Source organism: Mustela putorius, unplaced genomic scaffold (genome assembly GCF_011764305.1).
Source record: "Mustela putorius furo isolate JIRA1106 unplaced genomic scaffold, ASM1176430v1.1 tig00003853_pilon_pilon_pilon, whole genome shotgun sequence".
Lineage (NCBI taxonomy): Eukaryota > Metazoa > Chordata > Mammalia > Carnivora > Mustelidae > Mustela > Mustela putorius.
Genome location: NW_025422005.1, coordinates 35,639,032 through 35,662,112, shown reverse-complemented (window position 1 = coordinate 35,662,112; position 23,081 = coordinate 35,639,032). Strand labels below are relative to the sequence as shown.

Below are 23,081 nucleotides of genomic sequence, written 5' to 3'. Positions count from 1 at the left end.
GGGAATTCTAGGAACCAAAATTAAATTCCACCTTCCTTCATCCTCAAAAATGTCTCATTTCCTTTAGTTGGCTATTTCTATCATACTACCATTATTACTCTAATCACCTAAATTCAAAATATTTGAATCATTTTTCTATTCATAAATAATTATTAGCACCTGCTGTGAGCAAAGCCATTGACTACACATTATGGCAGAAAAAATGATGATATAGTTCCTACCTTTAATCATTTACAACTTAAAAACAAAAATGAGAAATACAAAATATGGAAGTATAAAAGTGCTAAAACACTGATTCATTCATCTGTTCATTGAGCAAATATTTTTATTCAGATACTACTATATACCATGTAATAGGCAAAACAATGTAATATAGAAACAAGGTGAGATAAGAATTAGTATTTAAATTAAGTACCTATCTACTATGTGCTTCTAATCATTTTTTCCTTTAATCTCAGAGAACCCAAGCTTTCACCTTCTGAATCACAAAATTTGAGAACTGAAATTTCAGGAGATTTAAAGATGTATTAAGCACAATCAAGGATCCTCTTAGGTGGACCTCACATGGAAAACAACTTCAAAGAACAGTTTCTGAGGCATTTGAGTTAGACCTGGAAGCCTGAATAGAATTTCAATGGGAAGAAGCAGAGAAGAGTTTTTTAGATGGATGACAAATTAAAATAAGTATACAAAAATACCCATTAGTAAACAAATACTTACTGACTGCCCATTACTGTACCAGTTAAAACACTAAGGGTATACAATGATGAATAAGACAGTCTCTGAGGAGTTTCTTCTCTGAAGAGACACTTAAAGACAATTAGCATATTCATTGAGCAAGTATCTGTTTCAAGCACTACCACATATCTATGTTTCTAATAATCATTCAGACTAATAACTATGTTTCAAATACCATAGTGGGCCTTAGTTGTACAATAGTAAATAAACAATGTGGGCCTCAGAGAATTTATAAAGCCAAGTCTCGGGAACCAAGAGAAGGGGAACCTAACTTCAATTCTTCTAATAAATAGTGGTAAATATCAAGTAGACTTTAAATGCCAAGATCTCCAGAGTTTATTCTATAGAGAATAAGCTAACAAAGGTTTCTGAAGATAAATGAAATGAGGGGCACCAGAGTGGCTCAGTAGGTTGTGTCTGCCTTCAGCCCATGTCATGATCACAGGGTCCTAGGATCCAGCCCCAAGCTCCACTCAGTGGGAAGCCCACCTCTGCCTTTCCCGCTCCTTTCCCACCCCACCTCATGCATGTATGCTCTCTAGCTCTCTCAATTAAATAAAATCTTAAAAAAAAAGAAAGGAAAGAAAGAAAGAAAAGAAAAGAAATGAAGTGATCATTTAACAAATATTTATCTACTATAGGAACTCAGGCAGGTAGTGAATATAATTTTTTTTTTTTACTAGAATGCAGAATAAACTAGAATAAACTAAAAGCAGAGTAAATACAGTTAAGGTATTACAACAACCAATACAAATTTATAAATGGTGAATTAGGGTGATGACTGTGAGAATAAAGATTTGAAAGGTGTCATGAAGGTAGAATCAGCAAAAACCTGGATAAGGGGGTCAAGGAAAAGAAGAGTCAAAGACCATAGATACAATTTCAATTTGGATGACAAGAAAAAGGAAAGACAGGGAAAAGCACATTTCAAAGGAGAAATAATGGATTCTGTTTTAAGGCTATAGCAAGCCACTGATTCATAGATCCAAGTCTGGCATCCTATTCAGAACTTATTCCTAAATACCAATATAGTATAAAGTATAACAAGCATAACTCCATGTCATGAGAAGAGGAAAACAAAGTCATCTGTGAGAATTTGAAATTTATTGATTAGCTAAGCTTACTCCCTGAATAAAGATAATCCATCTGACCTCATAACACACATGTGAAATCTTTATCTTTTCAAAATCAAATAATTACAAGTTATGGGCTTTCAAGGACACTATCAAATTATAAAAATCACAATATTAAGATCACGAAGGCTGAGTCTATAGTGAAAACATTAAGCACAAAAATGGAAATGTAGAGCTAAGGAAAGAGGTCAAACCTGGAAACTCAGATCACTCTACAAGGAAGTTCTGTGACACAAGGCCATGAATAAAAGACCAGAGACCCTGTTCCACATCCTTCTACCCTATTCATGGCAATGAATAGGGTAGACCTGCCAAAAAAACAGTACAATAAAGGAGAGAGCCAAGAAGAGAGGACATATCCTCAAGAAACATTTGGAAGAAAAAAAAACAAAAAAGACACACGGGAAGCAGTCAGAGAGATAGAACTGTAATGGACATTATGAAAAAAGAAATAAAAATACCAAGAAGAACACATGGGCAACAGTGACAAATAGTTCACAAAAGTCAGACAGAATGTGGACTGGGGTGAAGTCTAACAAATTTAGTCATTAAAATTCCCTAACTGCTACATATCTCTCTGCATAATTCTTTCACAATGAAAGCTTCATTATGAAAAACAGCATTATTTTTTCATTTGAAAAAAAGAAGTTTTAGTGTCCATTGTGGACATTCATACAGTGGAAAACTACGCAGCAATGAAAAAGAACTATTTCTACAAGCAACAACATAGATGAATCTCACAGACATGATTTAATGAAAGAATCTAGTCAGAAGAGTACAAACTGTATGGTTCCCTTTATAACAAGTTCAAGAAGAGACAAAACTAATCCATGGTGACAGAGGCTGGGAAAGTGGTTACCTTTGGGGAAGGGTAGTAACTAGGAGAAAACACAAAGAGGCACTGTAGGGTACTAGAAATGTTCTACATCTCGATCTGAGTAGTGGACACATGGGTGTATTCATTCTATAAAAATTCACGGGTTAGGGGCACCTGGGTGGCTCAGTCGGTTAAAGCCTCTGCCTTCGGCTCTGGTCATGATCCCAGAGTCCTGGGATCGGGCCCCGCATCAGGCTCTGCTCAGCCGGGAGCCTGCTTCCTCCTCTCTCTTTGTCTGCCTCTCTGCCTACTTGTGATCTCTCTCTGTCAAATAAATAAATAAAATCTTAAAAAAAAAAAAAAATTCACAGGCTGAATGAACTTTGGACTTATGCATCATATTTAAGTCATACCTCAAAAAAAAAAGTAAATAACATACAAAATTAAAAATATACAAAGTTATTGGTGACCTTGAAGACAATAGTTTTGGAATAGTTTAAGAGTAGAACTCAAACTGTAAGGAGTGCTTTGGCTGGCTCAGTTGGAACAGCATGCGACTCTTGATCTTGGGGTCATGGGTTGGAGCCTCATGTTGGGTGTAGAGATTACTTAAATAAACAAACTTTAAAAAAAAAAAAAAGCCAAAGTGTAATATGAGGAATGCATACAGGTGAGTAAGCTGAGACAGTGAATACAAACTCATTTTCCAAGAAGGTTGCTAATGAAGCAAAGAAGAGATAACAAGGTAACTTGGGTGGGCTACACAATGCAGGGTAATTGTATTGTTTTGTTCTTATCTGAGGTATAGGACAAAAAGAAAATTATATAATAACAAGGGCCTACCTCAGATGAGAGGGGATGAAATCAAGGACCTAAGTTCAGGGATGAGCTTCAGAATGGAGGATGAATACTTCCTTTTCTAGGATTGAAGCAAAGGATGAGTAAACACAGAAATTTTGAGATAGAGAAGGACCTGGCTGGCTCAGTTGGTAGAACATGTGACTCCTGATCTAGGGGTCATGAGTTCAAGTCCCCATTGGGCTGAGAGCTTGCTGGCTTACTGGCTAAATAAACAAATAAAAAACTGTGAGATAGAAAAGAAGGGAAAATCAAGTAACCTTGAACTCTCTGGTAAAGCATGCAATAAGGTCAATTGGATCAAGTAAAATGAGTCAGGAAAGGATCAGAGCTTTAAATACATTTTAAAAGTTTCAAAGAGGTGGGTGCCCTGGTGGCTCAGTTGGCTCAGGTCATGATCCCAAGGTCCTGGGGTTGCACCCTGCATGGGGTTTTTTGCTTTGTGGGGCGCCTGCTTCTCCCTCTGCCTGCTGCTCCCCCTACTTGTGCTCACTCTCTCTCTGTATATCTATCTATCTATCTATATAATGAAAAATATCTAAGTAAAATACTTATTTAAGTGATGGAAAAGAGGTAGGTCTAATAAAAGTCTTGAAAACGATAAGGATGAAGTTACTAGGATCTCAAGGAGGGCTCTAAAAAAGGAAAGCTGTTACTACAGTTCTTACTGCAGAATATTTTTTATGCAAATCCTACAAGGTCAGTAACACATTCTCCTTTCACCACACTTCCTACAGCTACTGGTGGCAACTTCTCCCTGATAAAACTGAGCTTTATCCCTTATTTCTAAATACACCTAAGCCTGATGAATGAATTATACAAACACATCCTGTCCATTCAGAAACTCCATAAATTCTTTTACACTGCTTTCTAGCTCTGTTTTCCCATGAAGATGTTTTCAGTGGTAAACTCCCAGAAGACAGAGTCTATCCACATAAATTCAGGGCTCACGGCGCTGGATTTGGAATTGCACATATGCAAGTGTTTTTATAAGTGCGTTCTCATGAAATAGATAGTTACCAAAGAGAATCTTCAAGATTTGAACACTTTCCTACCAGACTATATGGTCATAGCCAAATCAAAGAATGCTTAGAAATGACATCGGTTTTTATAACTGTCAAGACAACCTCTAGGAAATAGGGTAACATTTACTATTTCATATTAATTTTCCCTACCTCACACTATTTACGCCTCTGGCTAACTCCTCAGAATCCCTTGAGTAAGCCTATTCTTTGCAGTTCATTTACTCCCAGGCTACATTCCAGCGTCCCTTCTTCACATCCAGAATCCCTGACTACAAACGCCCACAGGACCATTTTTCCAAACCCCAATTCCCCCATTTCCCATTCAACCCCAGGCCATGACTTCCATTTCTCCACTCCCCATTTTTCTGCCTTTCCAGACCTTCCTTTTCTCCCCACAAACTACACAGTCCCCACCCCTCAAATGCCCTGGCCCAAGTCTTCCCGCCTGAGATCCCCTCCCCCACTGTTCCCATTCAGGCTCCCGCTCCCCATCCTTTCCCTCCCGGACGTCGTCTGGCCCCCGTACCTGCTCCCTGACCTCGGGCCCCGAGAGACCGGTCCGCTCCTCCAGTAGCTGCCTCCCGGGAGGCGCCCGCCGGCGCGGCGGCAGGGGCTGGGGTTGGGGCAGTTCCACCGCCCGCTGAGCCCCATCCTCCCGGCGGCCGGCCGGCGGCGGCGGCTGCGGTCGGTCGCGGCAGCGGCTCCGCTTCATTATCTGTGGCTGGGCCCCGCGGGCGTCAGCACTGCGACTGCCCCAGCCCCGTACGGCCCCGGGCCGCAGCGCTGCCGCGCCAACCACCGCCCGCGGCCACCATGGCCGGGCGGGTGCCCGAAGCCACCGACCCCAGCTCGCCGCCCCTCCGCGCTTTCTGGGGCCTCAAGCGCCGCGACCTCCTCGGCGCTCCTTAGAGAGGCGTCAGCATCCCCGCCGCCTTGTCTTCTCCCACCCGGCACACGCTCGGCTGGCCACCCGCCGCCGGCTCTACAGCCAGCAGCCAGCCGGCCCGCCCGCCTCTGGCCCTGCCCCGCCCCTGCCCTCCCCGTCCCGCGCGCGCGCGCGCGCGCGCACGGGAAGCCCGCCCGCCGCCTCTGGTCGCGCGCGGCCTCCCGCGCACGCGCCAAAGAACGGCCGCGACCGACCCGCCCGTGCCTCCCAACGCGGAGAGTAGAACGGAAGGGGGCGGGGCTCTTGGCGCCGCTACTGCGGCTGAGGGCGCTCATTGATTCTTTCATTCATCCATTCATGAAATCGTGTGCCCCGCCAAGCTAAGCGCTAGGGATCTGAAAATGAGTTAGAACTGATGAGTGTCTTCAAGGATCTAGGGGAAGAGGGTCGAGGAACAAGTAGGAAACAAAATATACAATTAATGAATGGAATACTAATGTGTGCCCTTTTATTGAGCACTCACCAGCTGTTTTCACATCACACTTTGGATGCAGGTCTGCTCATTCTCCTGTTAAAATAAGAAGACCAAGGTGAAGTGACATGCACCAGGTCACTCAGCCAACCTGTGACCAAACTGGACAGGACTCAAACCTTGCTTTTTGTCCCTTTCCAGTTTTCTGCTGCTTCCAGAAAGTAAGACAGGCTATGGAAAGTCCTATAAACGAGGAAGAAATGATGGATTCCTTCTGGGAGGAAGGGGAGGACAAAAAGGATTGTTCTGGAACAATCCTTATGACTCCCCACTGACAATGAAGTCATGTTATAGCCCAGTCCAGCCTGGCCACAGCCAGTCCAGCTGTGGCCTGGGCAGCCCTGCCTGCACTTGCAGTGACTCATCTTCACAGCAACGTGGCTGTAGCTCAGCCTTGTCTGGCCTCCTTCTGGCTTCAGCTGGTTTGCCACAACCTTGTATTTTTCCTCTTTAGTCTTGAACACGGCTTTCTCCTAGAAACCTTTCTTGAAGATTTTCTTCACCCACTTTCACCCACTTTTCCTAGGCCTTCTCCCTGAACCTTCTTAGAGAAGTAATAATAACCAGCATTATAGAGTGCCTACTGGAAACCAGACACTGTGCATTCAATTCACACACACAAAACAAGAGTTAAGTTATATTATTTCTAGTTTATAGTTGAGGAAACTGAGGCTCAAGTTGCCTAACATGCTCAATATGACATAGTTTATAAGTGCAAAGCCACGACTCAAACCAAGGTCTGTCAGATACCAGGCCCTACACACACAATCAAGTATACTGCCTATCACCAGTCTGCTGTTGTATACCCTGTTTCAGTTCCTCACCACCAACCATCCATTTGTGTCAACCAGAAATTTCGTTGTCATCCTAGACTATCTCCTTACCTTCTGCCCCCCTGTCCAATTAACAAGTCCTTATTACTTCTGTAAACTTCCTTTCTCTCTACTATCTCCTCTTTCCATTCCATTGACACCACCTCAGCTCAAGTCTTACCTTCTCTCACCTACTTGACTGAGAAACTTTCAAAACTTGGGACCCCCAGGTACCTCAGTTGGTTGGGCATCTCTCTTCAGCTCAGGTCATGATCCCAGGGTCCTGGGATCAAGTCTCATGTTGGGTTCCTTGCTCTGTGGGGAGCCTGCTTCTCCCTCTGCTTGCTGCTCCTCCTGCTTGTGCGCGCACTCTCTCTCTCTCTCTCATTCTCTCTGACAAATAAATAAACAAAATCTTCAGAAAAAAAAGAAACCTTCTAAACTGGTTCACCTACATACACTCCTTTTCTCTTCAAACCCATCCTCCAAAAAGCCATTAAAGGAATTTTCATATAAGATGATGTTATGCTTTGGGACGCCTGGGTGGCTCAGTTGGTTAAGCAGCTGCCTTCAGCTCAAGTCATGATCCCAGCGTCCTGGGATCAAGTCCCACATTGGGCTCCTTGCTCAGCAGGGAGCCTGCTTCTCCCTCTGCCTTTGCCTACCCTTCTGTCTGCCTGTGCTCGCTCTCTCTACCTCTCTCTCTCTCTGATAAATAAATAAAATCTTAAAAAAAAAAAAAGATGATGTTATGCCTTTATTTAAAACAAATGGATTTCCATGACCTCCAAGATGAAATGTTCACTTATTATATTTGACAAGACTATCCAAGATCTAATCTCTGTCTACTTCTCCTTCTCCTATTAATTCCTGTTGTACCAACTATTTACAGTTACACCAGCTGTCTATAGTTATCTGCATGTACAGGAGCTGCCACATTCTTGGTTACAAACATTAGAAACAACCTCTGAGTATCCTAGACCTAAGGTAGAATTTATTTGAAGGCTATATAGAGGGGCTCACAAAATTGAACAGAGACTGGAGAAGCAGGCTTATGAAACTGACAGGAAACAACAAGTTCTACAAACTGAAAATCAGGAACAATGTCAGGACACTGCTGTCACCACCACTCCCACACACACCACCAGACAATGTACTATGCTGCTGCCATGCACCTCTGCAAAAGGACTCTAATCTCTTCATAATTACATCACCATTCCAGATTCACAGTCTCTGGCAGGAGAATCCACTGACTCAGCCTCGGTAATTTAGGGACCAGAAATCCATTCTAACTTTTCACCTTCCGCTATAGGGACTACAAAAGTTAATGTAGCACAAAGACTCTAAAGTGGCCCTCATGATCTGTCTCCTCACCAGCATTCATGTCTTTGAGTTATCCCCTCCCCTTGAGTGTAGGTGGGACCCATGACTTACTTCTAACCTATAGAATATAACAAAGATGATATGATATCTCTATCCTGATTACTTTACATTTTTTTTAAAGATTTTATTTATTTAGGGGCACCTGGGTTGTTCAGTGGGTTAAGCCTCTGGCTTCGGCTCAGGTCATGATCCCAGGGTCCTGGGATCGAGCCCTGCATCGGGCTCTCTGCTCAGTGGGGAGCCTGCTTCCCCTCTCTCTCTGCCTGCCTCTCTGCCTACTTGTGATCTCTGTCTGTCAAATAAATAAAATCTTTTTAAAAATTAAATATTTTATTTATTTATTTGAGAGAGAGAGATTACAAGTAGGCAGAACAGCAGGCAGAGAGAGAGGGGGAAGCGGGCTCCTCACTGAGCAGAGAGCCTGATGCAGGGCTCGATCCCAGGACCCTGAGATCATGACCTGAGCCGAAGGAAGAGGCCTAACCCACTGAGCCACACAGACACCCCTTACTTTACATTTTTAAGAGTCTGTCTTGCTAGCAGACTTACTCTCTCTCTTCTAATGGTTTTGAAGAAGCAAGCTACATGTTCAGAACTGCTTATAGAGAGAGACATGTAGCAGGAAATTACAAATAACTGCTAGGAGCAAGAGGCCAAGGATCCAGGAAAAAAGTGAAAACAAAACAAACAAACTAACTAAAAAACCTCAAAGTGTTCTGTTCTATAACCAAAGGAAATTAATTCTACCAACAACCTGAGTGAGCTTGGAAATAGATCTTTCTACAGTTGAGTCTCCAGATAACACAGCCCAGCCATACCTGTACTCCTGAACCACAGAAACTGTGGGTGTGTGTGTTTTGGTTTGGTTTTGGGTTTTGGGTTTTTTACCTTTTAAATAGGCTCCACACCCAGCATGGAGCCCAATGCAGGGCTTGAAGTTATGACACTGAGATCAAGACCTGAGCTGGTATCAAGAGTCAGGCACTTAACCAACTGAGTCACCCAGGCACCCCAAATGTGTGTTATGTTAAACTGATAAGTATGTGGTAATTGGACAGTAATAGAAAACAAATACAGCCAAATACTCACTTTCTCAGCCTCCCATCAGTCAGAGATGACTATGTGATAAAATCTGGCCTGAAACTACTCTTATCCCTGTCTTCTCCAGCTTAATGAATGACAAGCCATTTTTTTTCAGTTGCTTAGGTCAAGACCTCAGAATGATCCTTGATCCATTGATCATGATCCAGAATTATTCTCTTTCTCATACACATCACACCCACTCCACTAGCAAATCTTGTGCAAATTAAGAGGATATTACAAAATCTGGGAGAGAGGTGATGATCACAAACACTAAAAGAACAATAGTGGTGAAGGAAGAAAGTGGATGGATTTTAGCCTCATAAAGTAGAAAAACAGGCCCTACAGTCTAAAGAGAGAAGATGAGAGCATTTCTGAGTTCTGGCATGGGCAGTTGAGGTAGGGAGCAGTGGAGAAGAAATTTGAAGGTGATTATGGTTGTTTTAAATGTTTGTTCTTAAGTGAGAAGCCCAAATGAAAATCTCCAGTGCATTTTTTTTTTTATTAAATCGACTTAGAGGGACGCCTGGGTGGCTCAGTTGGTTAAGCAGCTGCCTTCGGCTCAGGTCATGATCCCAGCGTCCTGGGATCGAGTCCCACATCGGGCTCCTTGCTTGGCAGGGAGCCTGCTTCTGCCTCTGCCTGCCTCTCTGTCTGCCTGTGCTTGCTCGCTCTCTCTCCATCACTGACAAATAAATAAATAAATAATCTTAAATCGACTTAGAGCTTAGAAATGAGGGCTACCAGTATTTAGATGTGTTACTAACATAAATTGTTCTGTAATCTTGGAATATAAATGAGACCACATTTCTTTGCTTTTTTTCTATTTCATCACTCAGGCTCCTCATGTCATATTATCAGGAAGTCTAGTGCTTCCTCCTTGGTTATCTAAAAACTCCAAGGTTCTTATATATTCTAAAAGATATTGCAGTTACCTACCGTAATATAACAAACCACCTGAATATTTGCTGCTTAAAACAACAGCCATTTGTGGGCGCCTGGGTGGCTGGCTCAGTGGGTTAAAGCCTCTGCCTTCGGCTCAGGTCATGGTCTCAGGGTCTGGGATCCAGCCCCTCTTGGGGCTCTCTGTTTGGCAGGGAGCCTGCTTCCCCTGCCCCTCCCCATCTGCCTCTCTGCCTACTTGTGATCTCTGTCAAATAAATAAATAAAATCTTTTAAAAAAATAAAAATAAAAAAAAATAAACCATGCAGTCCATGGTATATTGTTATGGCAATTCAAGCAGACCAATACAGAACATAAAACAAGGTCTTCCTAATCTGAAAAATGTTTTTTGAGGGAGGACAATTCCATTCCATCAGTGCCAAGACTGGCCAAAGATGCCTAGATCAGAGCTCCCACAACCGAAGCTCTTAGTGCTATACTATTTCAGTTCCATACATAGCACAGTCACTTGCCAGAAAAACAAACATTCCTAAGACAAGTTTCCCAAGGAGCCCACATTCTAGAGACCAGCAGTTTTTCTTCTCAAACACTCAAAATGCTCCCTTTGCCTGGACAATGATTGCTTGCTAATCCTGGAGAATCTACACATATCCTCTTGCAGAAGACCTCTTTCAGTGATATTAACATGATCTAACCCTTCCAAGAAAGACTCCCTAGGTAATTCAAAGGGGCCCGTATTATTCTTCTAAGAGTCAGCTTCAAGGATTCTTTATTATAATAATAGCAAAACCAGATCTTGTTCCCCAATATTCATTTTCCCCTTTTTTGATTATTGGACAAATGGCCACCTAGAATAAAGACAAGTTTCTTCAACCTTCTTTGTGATTCATGTAGCTCTGTGACTAAGTTCTGCTCTGACCAATGAGATGTGAGCATAAAAGTTGAATGCAACTTTTGAATTATGTTATTAAAGGTATTACCTTTCTTCTTTTTTCTCTTCTTCCAGCCTATTGTTTAGAAAGCAGTCATAGTAGTACTCTATCTTGGACCACAGGGATGAGAAAACATCCTAGGATGGATGACAGTGCAACAGTGTAGAAAATTCCAAGATGAGGGGTGCCTGGGTGGCTCAATCAGTTGACCATTCAACTCTTGATTTCAGCTCAGGTCATGCTCTCAGGGTCATGGGATCAAGCCCAAACCTTCGCCAGCTCTGTGCTCAGTGGGGAGTCTGCTTGAGATTCTCTCCCTTCCCCTCTGCCCCTCCCCTGCTGCATGCTCAAGTGAGCGTGCTCTCCTCTCAAACAAACAATAAATAATGTTTTTAATGTTTTTAATTTTTTCATAAAAAGCAAAGAAAGTTCCGAGATGAACTCATGGAGCACAGCCAGCATCCTTGTCCTCTTTACTACTATGCAATGGACAAATACACTTCTATCTTGTTTCAGTCACTGTAAATTTGGATGTGTGTTACATGTAACCCAACCTCCACTGTTATCACTTAATATGATGATTTCTAATACCTGTTGTGTTAGAGAAGCTGGTGGTTCACAAACGTAATCTTGGGCAGGGCACCAGCTACAGATGGAAATTGAAGTCATATTCAATATAGCAGGATACACTTGTCAATAAAAAAGACAGGAGTCTCGGGGAAATCCAAGAATAAAAGTATAATCTGACCTCAGTGAATTTGGATGTGGAAGCATCTCCAGGTTCCTCAGCAGTAGGAGTTTAGAGCATTTTATTTATTTATTTATTTATTTATTTATTACCATGACTAAGTTTCCCTCTTGAGCTCTGCTTTAATTCATGCATGTTTTTTATTTTCTTCCCAGAATTAATTTTTTTTATCCTCTGTAACCTATCATTGCTTTATATCATCACTTCTGCCTACCAATATTCTCTCCTTAGCCAAAATTTTGTCTCGATCATGGCCTTTTCTCAATTGATTGGTCTCTTTATGCAACTTTTAAAAAATCATTTCTTGTTTCTAATGCCTGATCCATTCCCTTCTTATTAATTCATTTGCTTAAGATTGAGAAACTAATTAGCCAAACTCTACCTGTCAAGTTACTTTATAGTTGCTGGATATCTTAACACATTATTCAGGGATACCTTCGTGGTCCAATCAGCAATGTCTAGGAATTGGGAAGTCGATGTTATGTGGTACAGAATATGACTGCCTAAAACCATCCCTAGACAGAGATATGGAAGGGATAATTTTCCATGAAGGGGAATGGTATTCTTATCTTGAATTATGAATAAAATTCTGGAATTATGAGTAAAATGTCTTGGACAGATAAATTGGAGGAGAATAAAAGTGAGACCAAAAACCACTTTGGAGGGGCACCTGGGTGGCTCAGTAGGTTAAAGCCTCTGCCTTTGGCTTAGGTCATTATCCCAGGGTCCTGGGATCGAGCCCGGCAAGAGGCTTCCTGCTCAGTGGGGATCCTGCTTCCTCCTCTCTCTCTGCCTACTTTTGATCTCTCTCTGTCAAATAAATAAATAAAATCTTAAAAAAAAAAAAACTACTTTGGAGTCTATATGGATAAATAAAAGTATTTAGACTCTTGTCACAGTTTTATAGGTAGAGCTAAAGGGGAAGGGAGAGACTGAAAAAATATTAAAGATGTAGAATTGCAGGACTTAATGAATAGTCAGAAAGGGGAAAAAAGCAAATGGAATGAGTCATGGATGATTTTCAGGGTTCTGGCTTAAATAATCTGGTCAATGGTGATGTTTTTCATATCCTTGAGAATACTGAAGGAAGAAAAAATTTCATAATTTCATTCACTCATTTATTCACACATTCAACAAGTATTTTTTCATCTTGCAGGGAGGGAAATATTGAACAAATACAATCACTGGATGTTAAAAAGAGGCATAATTTTGAAACATGTTGATTGTGCAGCCTCTCTGAGATCTACCAGATGAATGAATGGGTCTAAAATTCAGGGAACACTCTCAGTCAGACATATACGTGACAGAATGAGAATGCTAACAAGCAAATGCTCCCAACCTTCTCTCCCTCACCCTGAGTCTTCCCCTGGCCAAGAGAGTTCTATGGATGCAAGGCTGCTTCTTTGGACTTTGGGAATGCAGAATAATGAGAAAGAGAACGAAGAAGAAGAATTTAAGGGATAAAAGAAGTAGAACTTAGTTCGAGAGACTAAGCTGAATTACTTAAAAAGAGCTATAAGAGGGGAGGAAAGGAAGGAAAGTAGACAGCTGGAGGTAAGGAAGCAAAGAGAAGAAAACTATACGGATGGCTGGGAGTACTTGTTTTGTGGTGTGTGGAGGAAGTGGGTAGGAGAGGAAGAGGAGCTGTAATAAGTATTGCTACAAACCCTCTTCTCTGTTTCCAAGCAATGCTGTCATGATTTGCATCATTTTGTTTTTGATTTGCATCATTTTGAAGTTACTTTTGGCTGCTGAACTATGTACTTCTCTAAATATGATTCCATGCAAATATTGTGCTATGTTACCCTCTCTCATTCATTAAGGGCTATATATAAATTTGGGAGCACATGGAAATTGAAGTCGTTGCTCTGTGTATATGTATGTCATTCAGGGTATGTAGCTGAGGTAGAAAGATTAAGGTCCAACATTTAAGGTAGGGATGATGGATGAACAGTTGTTTAAGAAAAGTGAGGAAGTCTACAACTTCTAAAGCATCTTAAACATTCAGATGCTCCATCATTGTAAACGAATGGCAGCTTGAGACTAAAATAACCATGAGCATTGTAATTTTGGAGCACAAAATTAATGCTATTAATGCACAGAATTAATGCAATGTGAAATAATAATATAACTAATAAAGATTAAGAAATAGAAAAATTTTTTAAATTTCCTCGTCTTTCACTTTGGAGAGAGAAAAAGGTATTATTTAAAGCCAATAAATAATAGAGATAAAATTTTATTTATAAGTTAAAGGTTTGGGGGTGCCTGGATAGCTCAGTTGGTTAAATGTCTGCCTTCAGCTCAGGTTGTGATCCCAGGGTTCTGGGATTGAGCCCCACATCGGGCTCCCCGCTCAGAGGGGAGACTGCTTCTCCCTCTCCTTCTGCCTGCCTCTCTGCCTACTTGTGTTCTGTAGCTCTCTGTCAAATAAATTTTAAAACCTTTAAAAAGTAAATAAATAAAAATTGAAAAAATTAAATTACACGTTTTGGGTTTTCTTAAGATTTTATTTAATTGTCAGAGACAATTAAAGAGATCTTTTAGTTTTTATATTTATTATATAACTTATTTTCTTTTAAAAAAGATTTTGTTTTCAGTTTTTAAATTTTTGTTTTACTTATTTTAAAGATTTTATTTATTTATTTGACAGACAGAAAGACAGGGAACTATAAGCAGGGGGAACAGCAAACAGATGGGGAGAAGCAGTCTCCCTGCTTCTCATATGCACTAAAAAAACTCTTAAAAAAACTAAAACTAGGGGTACCTGTTTTAGTCCCTAAGCATCTACCTTCGGCTCATGTCATAATCCCAAGGGTCCTGGGACTGAGACCTGCATAGTACTCCTTGCTCAGCGGGGACCCTGCTTCTCCCTCTCCCTCTGCTGCTCCCCACTGCTTGTGTTCCCTCTCTCACTGTCTCCCTGTCTGTCAAACAAATAAATAAAATCTTTAAAAATAAATAAAATAAAAATTTAAAAACTGAAACTAAAATAAAATCTTTTTAGAAGAAAGGAAGTTATATAATAAAGATAAAAATTAGAAGTTTATCATCTTAAAAAAAAAACTCTTGACTGCTCAGAGCAAAAAGGAATCTGGATATCATGAGGAGCAGAGCTACTCCAAGTGTTATCCTCAAGACTTGAACCAGTTGGCAAACTGTTATTGATCCAAAAAGTGAAAAGTAAAGAAACTGAGAGCAAGCTCTCACAAAACATTTATAACAGTTTGGCAGAGTAATTTTATGTCTGTGAATCTACTTGTAAGAAATTTTCTATGTCTTGGTCTTATTTCATTTTTTCTAGTTTTTTCTTTATTCTTTTTTTTACTGAGGTATAATTGACACACTATATTACATTAGCTTCAGGTGTACAAGGCAATATTTTAATATTTGTATCTATTTCAAAATGATCTCTCAGGGCACCTGGGTAGCTCAGTGGGTTAAGCCGCTGCCTTCAGCTCAGGTCATGATCTCAGGGTCCTGGGATCGAGTCCCGCATCGGGCTCTCTGCTCACGGGGAGCCTGCTTCCCTCTCTCTCTGCTTGCCTCTCCACCTACTTGTGATTTCTCTCTGTCAAATAAATAAATAAAATCTTAAAAAAAAAAATGATCTTTCAGTCTCCATCCATCTCCATTCATATTTTTTCTTGTGATGAGAACTTTTAAGATCTACTTGCTTAGCAACTTTCAAATATGCAGTATGGTATTAATAACTACCATGACCATGCTATACATTACATCCCCACGACTTACTTATTTTATAACTAGAAATTTATGCCTTTTGATTCACTTCACTAATTTTGCCCATCCCCTGCCTCTGGCAATTACCAGTCCATGAGCTCAGTTTTTTTTGTTTTTTTCTGTTGGTTTGTTTTTAGCTTCCACATATAAGTGAGATCACATGGTAGTTGCCTCTCTTTGTCTGACTCATTTTATTTAGCATAATGCCCTCAAGGTCCATCCATGTTGTTGCAAATAGCAGAATTTCATTCTTTTCTTTTTTTAAGATTTTACTTATTTATTTGACAGAGAGCAAGAGAGTACAAGCAAGGGGAGTAGCAAAGGGAAAGGGAGAAACAGTCTCCCCACTAAGCAAGGAGCCCAGTGTAGGACTCGATCCCAGGACACTGGGATCATGACCCACGCTGAAGACAGATGTTTAGCCAACTAAGCCACCCAGATGGCCCAGAATTTCATTCTTTTTATAAAGTATGACTTGCGGGCACCTGGTTGGTTCGGTTGGTGGAGTGGGTGATTATTGATCCCAGGGTCATGAATTCAAGCCCCACGTTGACTATCCAGATTACTTAAACTAAAATCCTTGGGGCACCTGGGTGGCTCGATCATTAAGCATCTGCCTTCAGCTCGGGTCATGATCCCAGTATCCTGGGATCCAGGCCCACTTCGGGCTTCCTGCTCAGTGGGAAGCCTGCATCTCCCTCCCCCCACCCCCTCTGCTTGTGTTCCCTCTCTTGCTAGGTTTCACTCTGTCAAATAAATAAATAAATAAAATTTAAAATAAAATCCTTAAGGGGCACCTGGGTAGCTCATTCGGTTGGGCATGGGACTCATGGTTTCAACTCGAGTTATGATCTCAGAGTTGTGAGTCCCGTGTTAGGTGCCCTGCTCAGTGGGGAGTCTGTTTCTCCTTCTCCTTCTTCCTCTGCCCCTCCCTCTGCTTCTTCTCTTTCTCTCTAAAATAAATAAATAAAATCTTTAAAAAGTTAAAATTTTAAAACATTTAAATATTTTATTTAATTTAAACATTATTATTTTTTTTAAAGATTTTATTTATTTATTTGACAGAGAGAAATCACAAGTAGATGGAGAAACAGGCAGAGAGAGAGAGAGGGAAGCAAAATTAATAAAATAGGGGCGCCTGGGTGGCTCAGTGGGTTAAGCCGCTGCCTTCGGCTCAGGTCGATCTCAGGGTGCTGGGATTGAGTCCCGCATCGGGCTCTCTGCTCAGCAGGGAGCCTGCTTCCTCCTCTCTCTCTCTGCCTGCCTCTCTGCCTACTTGTGATCTCTCTCTGTCAAATAAATAAATAAAATCTTTAAAAAAAAATTAATAAAATAAAAATTAAAAAATTATGAAGTGTGAGTGAATAATATTCTACAATACATATACACCACATCTTCTTTATCCATTCATTTATTGTCAGTGGACATTTAGGTGGTTTCCATATCTTGGCTATTGTAAATAATGCTGCAATGGACATGGTGGTGCCAGTATCTTTTCATATCAGTATTTCTATTTTCTTCAGATAAATACTTATAAATGAAAAAAAAAAACAAAAACCTAGAAGTGGGATTACCAGATTACATGGTAATTCTATTTTTTTTTTTTTTTTTACTTTTTGAGAAAGCTCCATACTTGTATTTCAAGTTTAGTCAAGTTGTTTTTATTGAATTTTATAAAAATATCAGTCTATGCAATCAAAAAAATTATTTTAAGTCTCAGGTAGCTAAGAAGCACAGATCTAGAGCAGCAGCAACATCACCTGAAAATTTGTTAGAAATGCAAATTTCTTGAATTTCTCTTATTTTAGACACTGTGCTGTTCAGAACCCTCTGAGGAAATCAAAACTAAGCTAACCTGATGATTGAATAGATGTTAGCCTGAAAAATATCTCCAGAGCTCATACTCTTTATATTTTACTATGTTACCTCCATTTATTCCTTCATTCATTCATTTAGCAAACATTCAAAGAGTGCCTACTACCTGTCAGGGCTTATTTCTGTTGAGTAAACTAAGATGAACATGGTCCTTGGCCCCAATGAATTTATACTCTAAGGGGAACTTCAATTTTTATAGGGGTTTAATTCTATGTCTTGAATTTCTATTAAGTTCTACTTTCTATTCTTCCATTATAATGTAGTACCAGACATCCTTATGACAAAATACCTTCTATATACTGCTGACTCTCAAATTTATAACTTTAGTTCAAATTTCTTAATTATCATTATTTATTATTTTCAATAATTTCATTTTCTGTCATTTACTGAAGAATATCACTCCAAAAATGCTGCCCTCTCTCTCTAATATCATAATTTTCCATCTCTCTTCTGGATCATTCTATCAGTGCACTTTAATGTTCCCCTTGTCCTCACTTCTACCACCAGCTACTCCCAATAAAAACCTAGAAGAACCTACTCTCAATATTTTTTGCTCCTCTGTGCAGCAAAATTTCTTAAAAATATTTGTCTATTTGTGCTATATCTAATCCCACTCCTCCATCTTATTTTTTAAAGTTTTTTATTACTAAATTTGCAAACATAATACAATAATTAAGAGAATAGGGCCGCCTGGGTGGCTCAGTGGGTTAAGCCTCTGCCTTTGGCTCAGGTCATGATCTTGGGGTCCTGAGATTGAGCCCCACCTCAGTCTCTCTGCTCAGAAGGGAGCCTGCTTCCCCCTTTCTCTCTGCCTGCCCCTCTGCCTACTTGTGATCTCTCCCTCTGTCAGATAAATAAATAAAATCTTTTTAAAAAATAGTACAGTGAATCTTTAAAAAAAGGGGGGGGTGCGTCTGGATGGCTCAGTGGGTTAAGCCACTGCCTTTGGCTCAGGTCATGATCCCAGGGTCCTGGGATTAAGTCCCGCATTGGGGGGGGGGGGTCTTTGCTCAAGGGAGAGCCTGCTTTTCCCCGTCTCTCTCTGCCTGCCTCTCTGCCTACTTGTGATCTGTCAAAAAAATCTTTAAAAAAAAATTTTAAAAAATAAAAATTAAAAATAGTACAGTGAATCCCTATGCACACATCCCAAATGTTCACTTATGAACATTTGTCATATTTGCCTCATCCTATCTCTTTTTTTATTTCTTTTTGTTGCTGTAGTATTTTAGAGCAAATCCCTACAGTATGTCATTTCAATTCTAAATACTCATACATATTTCTAAAAAACCAGAAAATTTTCTTACATAACACAGTATCACTATCACCTCTTACAAAATTAAAAATAGCTCCATAAAATTAACTGATAACTGGGCCATATCCAAATTGTTCAAATTGTCTTCAAAGTGTCTTTATACAGTTGGTTTACCCATTCTCTTAAATGCACCCCAATTATGCTTCCCCCTATACCACTCCACCCAAACTTCTCTGGTCAATATCATCAGTATCTACAATGCTGTTAAACCTAATGATCAGTTTTCATCTTGTTTGACATCTCTCTCTGTTGCATTTTATATATTTGCTCCCTCCCTACTTCTTCTATTTTTACAGAAAATTGTAAAACAAACCCCAAGCACCATTACCACCCAACTTGTATAATTATCAACATTTTGTCATTCATGTTTTATTTATGCTCCACACTCGTTTTTATCCTCTGGAGTAGCTAAAGGAAATCTGAGATAATATATAATTTCAACGTATATCTGTACAGATAAGAACTTTCATAACATAACCATATTATATTTTCACACCTAACAGAACTAATAATAATTTCTTAATAACATCTAATACCCAGTCTGTTTTCAGTTTCCTCCTTTTGTCACAAAAATATCTTTTTGCAGTTGTTTGGAAAATTCTTTTTTTTTTTTTTTAAAGATTTTATTTATTTATTTGACAGAGAGAGTGAGCACAGGCAGATAGAGTGGCAGGCAGAGGCAGAGGGAGAAGCAGGCTCCCTGCCGAGCAAGGAGCCCGATGTGGGACCGGATCCCAGGACGCTGGGATCATGACCTGAGCCGAAGGCAGCTTCTTAACCAACTGAGCCACCCAGGCGTCCCTGTTTGGAAAATTCTTCTCAAGCACCATTCATACATTGATGTGGTTGATATATCTCTTAAGTTTCCTTTAATATAAAACAGTTTTCCCTCCGTCCTTTTTATGCCATTTATTTGCTGAAGAAACCAGGTTATTTGTCATATAGAATTTTCCACATTCCACATTTAGTTGACTGGGATCCTCGTGGTGTCATTCTTATATTCCTCTATCCCTAGTGTTTCTCTGTAAATTGGTAGTTATATCTGGAAGCTTGATGAAAATCAGGTTCATTTTTCTTGGAAAAAGAACTTCATAAGTGGTGCTGTGTAATTCTCCCTACATTCTGTGAGGAGACACATAATAATTTGTGGTTCTACTTGCAATGACAATAAGGCTGATGAGTACATTCAAATTCAAATAGTGAACTTGATCTATCCATTATACAAGATTTTCCCAACAACTATCCTAATGGTTTTGGAGACAATGAGAATTGTTGCCTAAATCTATTATTTCATGAAGGAATCTAAGTCTAATATTTCATTTAATGGAAAAGCCAACATAGTCCCTGATTCTCTTTGTTTAACAATTTTCATAATAGTGACTGCCCTGCTATCTCCAAAGGAGACCAGTGGATGTTAGAGGATTTTCGTGGTTAGTTATGGGCACTTGGTTTCAATCCTTGTTGGTTTTACTCTTCAGTGTTTGAATGCCCCATTTTTGGCCAGTGGGACATCCTTTGGGTTGCCTCCTGTATCTTTTCATCCTTTTGACAAACCGCAGGAGTCTTTGGTAGTTTCCTTGTTTTCTGAAAAAGAGGACATCACACAATAATCTTGCATATTTCCTGCATCGAACCTGGAATCAGTCCACTCCCTCCTTCCTGTTATATTTTTTCACCTAACATTTGAAAAATGACACTTTTATCTAGCTATTTGTTTAAGCGAAAAACTTGGAAGTCATCTTTTATGCCACTGACTTCCTTATCCATTACATGCAGCCAATCACCAAATTCTCTTAGGTCTATCTATAGAAAGCCCTCAACTGGGATGCCTGGGTGGCTCAGTTGGTTAAGCCACTGCCTTTAGCTCAGGTCATGATCCTGGAGTTCTGGGATGGAGTCCCACATCAGGCTCCCAGCTCCTTGGGGAGTCTGCTTCTCCCTTCTCATGCTCTCTTTCCCTCTCTCAAATAAATAAATAAAATCTTTAAAAAGAAAGAAAGAAAGAAAGAAAGAAAGAAAGAAAGACCTCAACTTCTTCATTTCTTATTTCTACTGCTACCTCTCTAGTCCAGGCCATTATCATCTTTCATCTGTACAACTGTAATAGCTTTCTGATTAGATTACCCATTTCTATTTGCCCCTTCTAATCTATTCTTCAACCAGCATTGTCTTTTTGAAAGTATAAGTCAAGAGGCTGTGTTTACTACAACACATGTTTTGACAATATCCCTTTCTAAAAATTTTCATCGAATTTGATAAACAAAGAAATAGATAAATAAATAAATAATTAAAATTCCAGTTTGTGACAAATTCCTAGAAGACCAAAAGCTGACAGGGTCAATTGTCCTGGTAATGTTGTAGTTATCTGGTGAGGTGATAAATTTCCTAGTGTCTATTTTATTATGCTTTAAACTTACATACATGTTACACACATTTATTTTGCCTGGATATGTGCAAGACACATTTATTGATCACTAAATATCCATATGATTCCTTACATTTCCCATCATTCTTCGCAGTTAGTGGGATCATTTGACCAGAACTGACCAGTGAGCTATGAAAGGAACTAAGATATGTAAGTTTCAAACGAAAATGTAAAAAGAAGGAGTATAAATTTGTCATGTTCTCCCTTCCCTGTAGGTGACTGCAGAGACTCACTGGAAACATGGAATTGTTGAGTTATCACATGGAAGACAGCTAACAGGTGATGATCTCAAGGTCTTGGAATCGAGCCCTGCATGAGGATCTGCACTCAGTGGGAAGTTTCCTTCTCCCTCTCCCTCTGCTCCCGCCCCCCTCATACTCTCTCTCTCAAATAAATAAACAATATCTTTTTTAAAAATAAAATACAAGATTCTTAATAAGGAAAAAAGAAAGGCTATTAGAATCTCCAGAAAAACAAAAAGTCATAGTCCAAAGATGAAGCGATTTAAAATATGACCTATATTGAAGAATCAATAGCGGGGCACCTGGGTGACTCAGGGGGTTAAGCCTCTGCCTTCAACTCAGATCATGATCTCAGGGTCCTGGGATGGAGCCCCACCTTGGGCTCTCTGCTCGGCCGGGTGCCTGCTTTCTTCTCTCTCTCTGTCTGCCTCTCTGCTTACTTGGGATCTCTCTCTCTCTCTCTGTGACAAATAAATAAATAAATAAAATCTTAAAAAAAAAAAAAAGAAATCAATAGCAAATAGAATAGGAAAGTCCATTTAGCCCTGACATTTCTATTTTTATTATTAATGTTTTATAATTTTTAGGTTAGATTTTTTAAAATCCTAATGCAGGGATGCCTGGGCAGCTCAGTTGGTTAAACACCTGCCTTTGGCTCAGGTCACCATCCCAGGGTCCTGGGATTGAGCGCTGCTTTGGGCTCCCTCCTCAGCAGGGAGTCTGCTTCTCCCTTCCCCACTCTTGTGTTCTCAATGGCGTACTCACTCACTCTCTCTCTCTCTATCCCTCTCCCTCTCAAATATATACATAAATTTTTTCAAAAATAAAATTAAAATCTTATGCACTTGGGGACATCTTTGTAAACTTCATCCGTAATTAACTGTGCTAATCTCAGATTGATTTCTTGGCCTTCTACTGCTTTGCTCTATCTTACAGAGGATTGGCTCATGCAAATTATATATCTAAAGTTTCCTAACATGGTTACTCTTATTTAGTGGGGAAGATGTTGGAGGCTCTCTGTTACAGACAGAATCTCCAACATAGGCTATGTCTTTTCCATGATACCAGATCTCACCAGCCTCCCTTTCTCCCTCTCTCAGCTCCTATAGGGCAATTCTTGAGTCTATGGTTTCAGTTCCCACTGAGTTTGTCTCAGGTCATGGGATCTGTTCACAACTCCTCCTCCTCTCATTCTCCAGCCCTGGGGGTGGTAGAGGTTTCCTGTTGTGCCTAATTTCTGACTTGCTTCCCCATCCCCTGTTACACTAATCTCTTTTTAATTAGCTCCCTATAGTAAATTCCTTCTATTTATCTACTGGAATGGGCTCTGTTTCTCTGACCAGACCCTAGCAGATATAAATAATCTGTGTAGTGTATATATACCATGAGAATTAATGTTACTCAATCATCCATCAAAAGACAAGGAAGTGAGCACTAAAACTAAAGAGTTCCCATAGCAGTGAGTTAGATAAGAGCTTTACCACACAGTTGTTACTATTGTTGATTATAGAATTCCAGAGGGCATTTCCCCAATATGAATCATTCTCTCCCAGTATCCAGTCCTAAATTCTACAACTATCTATTGAATGTCTGTTCATGCTGTATCCTGAAGGAGTAACAAAATGAATTAGACATAATACT

The 23,081-nt window shown here is 40.1% G+C and overlaps 1 protein-coding gene across 7 annotated transcripts in view; it reads right to left on the bottom strand.

The window, feature by feature from the left end:
* The window catches only part of MAST2 (microtubule associated serine/threonine kinase 2), a 207,783-nt gene extending 202,191 nt beyond the window's left edge, over positions 1–5,592 (bottom strand). For all 7 annotated transcript variants that reach the window (XM_013044326.2, XM_013044358.2, XM_013044328.2 and 4 more), the window contains exon 1: positions 5,098–5,592. In XM_013044326.2, the coding sequence (XP_012899780.2) occupies positions 5,098–5,283 (186 nt within the window). In that variant the 5' untranslated portion in view covers positions 5,284–5,592. The remainder of the gene's footprint in view (positions 1–5,097) is intronic.
* Positions 5,593–23,081: the final 17,489 nt, after the last annotated feature.